Genomic DNA, 10,501 nt, shown 5'->3' with positions numbered 1-10,501 from the left:
ATTTAAAATTAAAATTGGTTTTATTTTAAAAGAAAAAACAATCGAGTGTCAAAAAAAAGAAAAGATTAAGTTTTCCATAAAACATACTCAAAACAATAAATGATGGGGGTGGTTGATAAGGAAAACCGAATTAATGAGTCAACTTGTAGTACCAATTATCTGCTGAGATTTCAGCAAAATACTGATTAACTTATTTAATAACACTCCATTCCACTAGGTCATGGGTGTTGAGAAGCATGTTTGAGCGCACACATACACTCCTACATATTTTTAAATGTTAAGAATTACACATTTACAAAACTTTTTATTGCTTTTGTGAACTAATAGCAACTCTGACATTACAGTCTTTATAAGTTTTGTTTTTTTAAACTCTAAATCTCAGCATCACGCAAATAAGTGACACATTTAATGTAAGTTTTTTTTTAAATTTTTTAAATTAATTAATTAGTTTTTTAGATGGAGTCTCGCTCTGTCACCCAGGCTGGAGTTCAGTGGCACAATCTCAGCTCACTGCAAGCTCCGCCTCCTAGGTTCATGCCATTCTCCTCCCTCAGCCTCCCAAGTAGCTGGGACTACAGGTGCCCACCACCAAGCCCAGCTAATTTTTTGTATTTTTAGTAGAGATGGGGTTTTACCATGTTAGTTAAGATGGTCTCGATTTCCTGACCTCATGATCCACCCATCTTGGCCTCCCAAAGTGCTGGGATTACAGGCGTGAGCCACCGCACCCAGCCTAATGTAAGTTTTTGTCCTGGAAGGAATGTTGGCCACAGCTAATGGCAAAATTTTATTTGTGTTTATGAGTGTAGAAAAAATGCCCACATACAGGTAACTTTCAATATTATATTTGCCTAAATCAGGAAAATACATAAATGTTTCAGATGTACTCTCTGAAAAATGTTTAATGCTTTTTTTTTTTTTTTTTTCCTATCAATTAGTGAGAAAACATGTATGGGTACTAGTTGTGTGTAGAATATCTTAGCCACCATTTATTTTCAGGATAGAAAAACACAGCAAACGAAGCACTATTTCCTGACCGTGGGAAAATATTATTTTGAGAAGATGTCATATGTGACACAGCGCCTGACAGAAGCCAACTGACTCATCTGGTTTATCTCAGTAGGTGGCATAAAGTATAACCTTGCCCATGAGAAGTGGCAAAGAATTTCTTATTAATATTTATATCTTTAGTTTTGCTCTCCAAAGGAGCACACCTGCTAGATTCTGAGTTCCATAGCCTTAGACTGGAAGGAACTTCCAAAATAGTTCTTGAGCTCTTTGTTTTCTGGGTGAGGAAGTAATTTGTTCACTGGCTTCCCTGTAAGAGAGTCTAGAAGCCAGTGCTGCGGTGGCCCATCACACACTGTGGGTCTCATAAAGGTTGGAGAGAGTTGTCTGTTCAGATGGAGCTTGTTGTTTCTGCTTCTTACTCTTCCTGCTTTTAAATTCCCAGGCCTCATAGACTCTGAAATCCTGCTTTCTTTGATCTGTAATACTGCCTCTCTCCCAAGGGCTTTGTCTGGCTCCCTAACCTTGATCTATTTCGTGCTTTCGATTTTGCTACCTGTCAAATGGACCCTACTGGCCTTCTGAATCATTGCTTTCTCCATCTTAGATGCCTGCTAGGCTACTCGATCCTTCCAGAAGCTAGAGAGCCTGGCTTGCCCCTTGTCGCGCCACCTTTCCCTGACTGTGCCTCACTCTGTGGTGTATAGAAGTTACTCATTTCAAAAGCTAGGGAAAGTTACAATTTACCTGTCAGTAAACAGAAGATGGTTTATCAACAGACTTTACCTTAATGACTACAAATGTTTACCTCCTGCTTTCCAGAATGCAAAGAAAATCTTGGAAATGTCATAATATCTTACAAACATTTGCAAAACAGATCCTTGTTCATCCGGAAGGGAAACAATTGTATTCGTTGTCTCTGTCACAAGGAAAACGTTCCGTGGGAAACATATAGGTAGATGTATACATCTATACATAAATGAATATGCTAATTAAAAATTGCAGTGGGTACTTTATTAAAAATTTATTTTACCATCTAGCTATTCAAAACATCTTTACATCAACAAACACAGCAGTTTGACTATTGGAATCATAAGCGATTTATCTTGAAAAGGTTATATTTGTAGGTAGATGCAAGTATTTTGGAGCAATATTTCTATCAAAATTACTGGTTTTGTTAGGAGTATTTTGATTTCTCTATTTTTACACTGGGAAAAAAAATTAAAACAAGTATGTCAGTGTTCATTTTATGGGCTAGATGGCTTCACTGTTTGTCATGTTTGTCCGAATTACAGCTGTTTATCTTGCAACTTTCTTTAAGATTAATTAAATGCAAATGTAACTCTGTGAATCATGGGAATACCTGCCAGACCTCTTATTAATACCTTCACTTAAAAACCCCTGTGCCTGAGAGTCATTAATTTGCTAGAAGAAAAGTGCTAAAGCAGCCCTTTGCCCACAAACAATTCTGCGATGGCTGCCCAATTAGTCCCGAAGCATTCTGATCCTCCTTTCAGGCCTCGTGGCCCTTTGAGGACACAAGAAGGCTCCGATGATAACCTGGCAACCTAGGTAGAAACCCAGCCAAGTGTAAGCGTTTGAAGCTGCAGTTTGGCTGCCATCGTGTCGGCGAAAAGAAAGAATTCAGGCACCATGTCATCCAGTACAAAGGATAAAAACGGATTCAACCGGAAATTCAATGTGGCACCACATATGGGATACATGAGTGCGGTTATACAACAGGCCACATATTTTTTTTGAACAGTCTCCTACATGTGATGCCGAGGACATGTGTAACCATCATAACGTCTCTAGGAATCTGTATTTAATTTGAGTTGGGGTGGTGGCAGGGATTGGAGATCTGAAGCCGCCACAGGTTTGTGGCAGATGGCTCTGTGTCAGCTATGACAAGCAGCCAGGCTCAGCTTCCTCTGCAGATTTTCTTTTCTCTCTGATCAGGTAAATATGGGCACACTCTGGAAAGTTCTTCAGATTCTGCCTTAGGCTGCAAGTTTGTGACTTAGCCCCATCTGTCACAAATCTTCCCTAGGTTCTGTTGTAAGCAGAGACCTGAATTTACCATGTAGGGCTGCCCAAGAAAACGGAGCGATTTCACCCTGCAACGAGGAGGAGGGAGAGAAGAGAAAGAAGTGAAGAGCATTAATGACTAAAAGATGAAAGTATGCTGAAAATTTATATTGCAAATTTGCATCACTTACGTCAATTACATTTCAAAAAGCCACCAAGTAAATGGTTCTTGAGTTTCATCACCTCAGGAAATCTCAGTTTCTGATTGGTTTAAAGTGTTGTTGTATTTCCAACCAGAGAAGAAGGCTACTGTTTTTTGCAAATGGGTATATTCTGCTGCACACATATTTATTGGTTTATGTTATGAATGACAGCCATTGGAAGTTCATCATCCAATTTTTATATAAACACAAGACACATAACACTGTACCTACAAGTTTTTGCTGTGAATTTTACTTTTAAATGATGAAGACACAACGATAAATGCCATTAATATTATGTGAAATTTAAAAAGTGCTTCATATTTACAACAGGTTTATATTCGTTATTTCATAATAGTGGTACCTCAGGGGTAAACTGATATTTAAAAAATATATTCTTCCAGGTTTACAGATGAATCACATAGAAGCCAAGAAAATCACCTAGAATCAGGTTGCAAATGAGTAGCAGAGAAGGACAAAACCTCTAACTGATCTTAATCAGCCAAAGCATATCTGTGATGCTAAAAGGCTTTTTCCTTTTATTTTATTTAGACAAATCAAAGGAAAGCCAGACCAAATAAAATCGAGGGAGGAGGTGAAGAAGGAAGGAAGGGAGAGAGGGAAGAAGAAAGGGAAGGGAGGGAGAGGCAGAGGAGGGAGAGAGAGAAAGAGTGAGAGACTGAGACTGAGAATTTGCCTTAATTGTGCTGGTGCAGTTGAGAGCTTTTAGAAGTTCTTAGAACGTCATAAACATTTAAGTTTTCATGTTTAAGGAAAAAGTAAGGACTCCGGAGCAGTATTAAAACCAGTGAGCAACACCTTATTCAAATCTAGAGTTTAAGCTCAAATTAAAAGGGGACTACAGAGTGACCAGTTTCTTGAAGGAAACAAAGTAGCTTGGCTGTGGTTCAGGCACATATAGCTTGACATAATCAAGATAACTACAAATGGCTTTTCTGGGCAATGAGTGTGAACTGTAAGCTTAATTATTGTTTTGAATTAGTTTCCGGCAGAACTCTAAAAATTCTTCTCTCTTCTAAACAATAGGAGATTATAAAAGTTTTGTCAATATTGAGGAACTTGAAGAGAAAAACAAAAAAATCAGGAGCTATCACCTGAAAAATCTTAAACTACAAGTCACTCTCAAAAAGCAAGAATGGCATCTCTCTCTCTCTTTTTAAACCAGAGAATACCATTCAATTTATAAATAAAAGTAAATGAAAAATAGGATTGGAATGAAAATCTCTTACATCAGTCTGGACGATACCTACCTTACACAACTGCCCTATTTGTACTCGTATATTCATTTCAATACTGGTAATGAGGGAATAGCTATAAAATGTCTTTCAACAGCATTTAAAAATATAATGATCAGGGTTCTCTAAAAGCATGAAATACTAATTTCAAATAATTGTTGAGAATTTTCCATAAGTAAATTCACATAGTATAATAAAAGTGAGGCCAAAAAAAATACAACTTCACAGTATTACACTTGCTTGGGTTAGAAAGGAAGAACTACGGTTAGTTTAAGGGGTCAATCCTTAGCTGATTCTTTTATGATTACTTCTAGAAATTTGTGTTCAAGTTAGGCTTAGGAGTCATCGAAGAGCTCCCTATTTTATCTCTGTGAGAAGTATGTGTCCAGTGCATCTGCCTGATGTGAAAAAGTACATGTCTCGACAATACAAGTTTACAGTCAATGACTCAACTGTAGACATCAACTTTGTCAGAAGTGGTTTTATATTTTCTTAAATTAAGAAAAATGGTTTTAGGTTTTTTAAATTATTAAGAAACATTTAATTTTTGCATGTATTGGATTTCTCTAACAATCCTAAGTGTGTGTGTGTGTGTGTGTGTGTGTGTGTAAGAGAGAAAGAGACTGAGTACACACATACATGCAAATGAGGAATTTAAACATTTCAGGTCTGAAATTATTTCAGGTAGGAAGTCATGGACACAAGCGTTCTGTGATAGAAGGAGTCACTTTAAGAAAAAAAGTAAATTCTGTTTCTGCTTTTCACTTACTAGCATTCTGTTTCAAATCCTGCTTCAAGTTATACCCCAAACTCTCACTCATATTGAAAGTATAATGTCTGATGTGAGAAGAAAGCCAAGTGTTAGTAGCCTTATTCTAGTCATTAAATTTCTAAGTGTGAATCCATATGAAAAATCCTATCCTAAAGTGAACTCTATATGATAAGAAGTTGAAATGATTTTAAAATGTAAACTTTTAACAACAAAAAAAGAGTAAGGTGTAAAAATGTAAAAGGAACAAATTAAAGAATTCAGTGACATTCTATCCTTTTAGATCTTAGAAGCATATGTTTTATAAAAGCAAAACAGCACTGTCCAATGAAATAAATCTAAAAATAACTCCCAACATTCTTTTCACAGTACACACAAAAGATCCTCTCCGATTGCATAAGAAAAGTAGGTAAAAGCTAAAATGCTAATTCTCTAGTATCTAGTAAAATCAAATGTTACCTATTTATAAAAGCAAATGTGTCTATTTATGAAACACAAGATAAAAAAATACAATAACTTGTTGTATCATTATTATAAAGGTTTAGAAGGCATTTTATCTTTTCTGTTTTGGCTTTAAATTCTATAACAACACACAAACTAAATCTGTGGTCCTTCCTGTGCTTTTAACTCTATACCTTGCAACATGCCAGTTTTTCCTAGTAATTGTATCACAAAGCTCTTGATTACTTAAAATTTTAGATGAATTTATTAATTTTTGAAATTAATTTTTAGACAATATCACTAAGCACTATGGATGAAGGCAAATGTGAAAATATGTTATAGATTTATAAGAGAAAAATCCATGGTAGCCTATGCTTAAAAATGAATTATATAAATAAGTTCTTATAAATGCTTTTGCATGAATTACTAATTTATAAAACTTTGAGATGCAGGTTTTTATGGTGTACAAACTAGAATACATTTAAGTACTAACATGTACTCAATGAAACAGCATTTAAGATATAGGTTATCATTTAAGCTGTGTGAGGAACAATTTGGTATATTAACAACATACCACTAAGCTGCCATTCTTTTTTTCAGAAGTTGTTTGTAAAATAAATAATTATAGCTCTGTTATGGCAGTAGCTGAATGAAAATATTTTAAGTGGACATCTGCTTTCTTTTCTTACTAGAGGCAACTTGTTGCAGTGACTTTTGAAATGGTTAAAAATTTGCAGATGTTTAAAATTTGCAGATGCAGAATAACAGGGTTAAGCAATGTTACAAATTGATACATTTTGATGGTGGAAACACATTTATAAATACTTCACCAAAAATTCATCCAAAGAGGGAAAAAATCAATAATCTGACAGAGAACTCACTGAAAATTGCTTTGTGTCATATATAGAAAATAAATTCATTTGTACTAATACTTATATTTCCTCAATTTCCATTATCTGCATATTTTGACAGTCTATCACATGCGAAACTATTTGACTGATATTTCATACAAACAAAACTGCTACTGAACTTTAAAAATTAGGAAATATTGAAGTAAATCTTGGACAACCGTTTTCTCTGTGGAGCTTCCCATGTATACAATACAATAGTATTGACTCAAGGAGTAATACTGAAGCTGGAACTGTTCAGTCAGCATTTTAAACTATTATGAGCTACCTTCTGAACCATTGCCAAGTTAATAGACAATGAAAGATAATGAGCTTGAAATTGGGTGTTAAATTGCATTTTTGGTTCTCTCTCTTTTTCTTGAAGTTTAACTGTTTCCTGTAGAAACAAAGTCATGTTTTGATGTATCACTATGTAAATATGTATTTTAGGCTATGAACAGGGAAAGGAGAAAAAAAAAGGCAGAGAACTGTATTTCATGTAGAAGGTTATATATTAACATAGGAAAATTAAAATATGTTAGATTATAAAACTGCTAGATTGTAAACTATACTGGATTTATGTAAAATGAAGATGCTACATTCGAAGAATATAAAAAGGTATATTACTCATGGCCTAGAGCCACCTTCAAAACTCATAAAGCAGATTTATCCTAGTTCAATTACTTAGACTTTTAGTAGGGCCTCTTTGTGTTGTTATTTCAACAATGTAAAATTCTTGATTCAAATAAAGAAAAGAAGATAACGAATGAGGGTAGTGAATGATGATGCTGTTTACACTATTTTCCCTTTGCCATTCAGAGATGAGACTGACATTCTTATTCTAAAGAAACTGAGGATTTTTTATGTCATTTTTATTAAATTGGACATGAGAAATATTCAATTCTTAAAAATCACCTTTCAAGTAGTTCAAAAATGAACACCAAACTTCACTCATGCCATTTACCTGAATTTTTGAGGACTAAGGATTTCATTATGATGGGAAGAAAGGCTTATCCTCATTAGTATAATTGTAGAATCTTTCTTTTACTTCCTTTTAAACTAATGAGTTACATTAATCCAGGTTCATTTTTATAAGCCTCTAGGGGCTAAATGTAAAGGACAGTCATCTTAGAAAACAATAAATTTTAAAAAAAGCATGTACCATGCATTAAGTGCACGTATTTCATAAGACCTAGGTTAATACAACTGGCATCCAGTTTAATTAATCCTTGTTAGTGTAACAACTAATATCCCTCCCTAGCATGTTTCCTTTAAACATTAGTATGTTAATTAAATGTTTTTTTTTTTTTAAGATTTTTCTTTGTACTTCAATATGGCATTTATACCATGTAAATCTCTTCTCAATAACTACCTTATAGAGATGTTTTCTTATAATATCTGGTCTCTTGCAGAAATTCTGGAGTCTTTTTGAAAGCTGTTCAGGTGTAGAATACAGATATTCAGCTGCAGGAAAAACAGATACATTTTTAATGAAACAAAAACCTCAAAGCACACACTCGATATTAGTCACTTTACTAATTAAAAATGCATATTGCTCTGTGCCGCCTCGTGTTTTACATTATTTAAGCATGATTTTATAAGGTTACCTCAGCTCACAAGGATGTTTAATGCTAAATAAGACTGTGTAGTTGTGCTGTTTAGACATCTCCTTTGGGTGATTAAAATACATTATTCTAATGTAACACAATGCATATGTGATATATTTAGTGATGAGAATTTTTTCAAAGAACTGGTACTATAGCCGTATGCACCCGTACAACAGTTGCATATTATTAACTAGTCAATTGTTTAATTTGGTGTGACTTTCAGTCCCTGATTTTTCTCTGTGTGTATCATTAAAAAAAATCTGTAAGCAATTGCAGCAACACTGACCTGCTTATAAAAATCCATCATTATGGGATGTGTATGCTAACAATGAAGAATGCTATTTGAAAACTTGCTTTTTTGTTATCTTAAAAGAACAGATGGTAAATATAAGCTTACTCTAATGTATTAAAACACATAAAATTTTCCTTAACACTAACATGTTGACTTGCCAAATAAACAATTGCTCCCGCCTAAGTTTATTTTCAAACTTTCTAATTTAGCATTAAATCTCAGTAAAGATGAATGCACATTAAAGCAGCTACCTGGAAATATTTCGGGATAAACCAAATCTTTAGGACAAAGTGGGTAACACCCACAGTACACAGCTTCCAACCTAGAAAAATTTGAGAAAGAGGATAAGAATATATGAAAAAGACAGTACCATCATACCCAGAAAGTGGTTTTGTTTGCCTAAAGTTAACAGAATGAGCCCAGAGTTAACTGGGACAAAAAACATGGTCGGCAGTATAATTCTAAAAGCCAAAGTTGCTCTTTTAAAAGATTTTATTGATCATATATGAATTTCATAGAACAGAACCAACAGCATATGTTTTGTTCACTGAATTAATCAAAGCGCAGCTCTGCATTTTTTTTTGTTTTTAAAATACTGTTTAACACATTTTATAATCAGCAGATAAACACATGTAACAACATGGTAAAGTATGGACAGCTTTTCTTAATAACGCTGCAAAGCCTCAGAATGTTCATTTTTCAAAAATGTTTAAATAAAATAGCAAATACTTAACTTTAACACTGTCTCCGTAGAAAAGATTGAGGCACTTTTAAAAGCATCAGAAAAAAATTTACAATCTGTTGTAATGGGGCATTTTCATTTTAAGCTCATGCTTCAAAACAATTTGTTATTATGCAGAATGTAAAACTCTTCCCCCTTTTGTTGAAAAACTCTCATGAAGATTACTTTAATGAACATTTTGCTTTCTTGACTAAAAATGCAGCTCACTTTCCATTTTATCAGCAAAGAATGCTTGTATTATTAAACAAACAAACATGGAAGTTTCACTTTGTGAGAGGATTTCCCCATGGACCCACCTATGGGAAGTTTTTCTTCACATCACAGTAGAAGGGTTAAGCAGAAGGAAGGTATTGTATCTTCCTTCTGTGTTAGCCCTGCATAATAGCTATTGATCTGACATATAATCAACTTTAAAGATACCACTGTCATTTCTGTTGGCTAGAAATTATGCAGTGAAATTCAAAACACCCTTTAAAATATGTTTATTTTATGAGAAACTTTGAATTGCATCCAAAATGTTGACCAAAGGGGAAATTTATTTTGAACTGCAGATTTTTTTCAACCCAAAGTACTCTGAAGTCATGTTAGTGTTTACCTTGTTTATTTACAGTGACGAAGTAAATGAAACTTAAGCTGTTTTTAAGTGGGTGATGTTTTCCCTATTTTCCTATGTTAACTGAAATTAAATAAAAAGTATTTACTTTGAGCTGCAAATTTTGGAAAAATACTTAGTTCAAAGTTTTGCTTGAGAACTGATAGAAGTTACAAAATAATCTAGTGGGAAGGCACAGGTTCTGGTTACCAATTATTAATTTCAGAATGCAAACTAGTGTCTAATTTTTTGTGATACACACATAGGGTACACATAGAAATTCTTATAAGCACAGCTATAAACTACACTGTGACTGTATTATAAAACACTTAAAAAAGTTTTGAGTTTATAAACCAGTGATATTGTTTATGGACCAAAAGAAAATAGGCACTTTATCTGAAGACATTCAGTTTTTAAATGATGTGCCAATCGAAAAGCAAATACATATGAACATTCTCTCATAATTACATAAAATCAAGAGTGAAGTCATAGGCATTTCAGAGTGCACATGTTATCTGCTTTTTAATAATGGATTTGAATTAGAGTATTCTGTTCCCCGAAAGAAAATTGCAGGCCAAGTTACATTTTGAGTCATCATATGAATATGTACCATGCCGTTTCCAAAAAACCTCTGCTAATTAAAATACAGTAAGATAGAAATGGCATTATTTGATTTAGG

The 10,501-nt window shown here is 33.9% G+C and overlaps 1 protein-coding gene across 3 annotated transcripts in view; it reads right to left on the bottom strand.

Moving 5' to 3' along the window:
• Positions 1–2,000: 2,000 nt before the first annotated feature.
• Positions 2,001–10,501, bottom strand: part of GTDC1 (glycosyltransferase-like domain containing 1) — a 308,918-nt gene continuing 300,417 nt past the window's right edge. For all 3 annotated transcript variants that reach the window (XM_011988703.1, XM_011988704.1, XM_011988705.1), the window contains 3 exons: positions 8,740–8,810; positions 7,962–8,053; positions 2,001–3,125 (listed from right to left, as the gene is read on the bottom strand). In XM_011988703.1, coding sequence (XP_011844093.1) covers positions 3,042–3,125; positions 7,962–8,053; positions 8,740–8,810 — 247 coding nt within the window. In that variant the 3' untranslated portion in view covers positions 2,001–3,041. The remainder of the gene's footprint in view (positions 3,126–7,961; positions 8,054–8,739; positions 8,811–10,501) is intronic.

The sequence above is a fragment of the Mandrillus leucophaeus genome, unplaced genomic scaffold (assembly GCF_000951045.1).
Source record: "Mandrillus leucophaeus isolate KB7577 unplaced genomic scaffold, Mleu.le_1.0 Scaffold336, whole genome shotgun sequence".
NCBI classification, from domain to species: domain Eukaryota; kingdom Metazoa; phylum Chordata; class Mammalia; order Primates; family Cercopithecidae; genus Mandrillus; species Mandrillus leucophaeus.
Note: the sequence above shows the minus strand (reverse complement) of the source record. Positions and strands in the feature narration are given on the sequence as shown.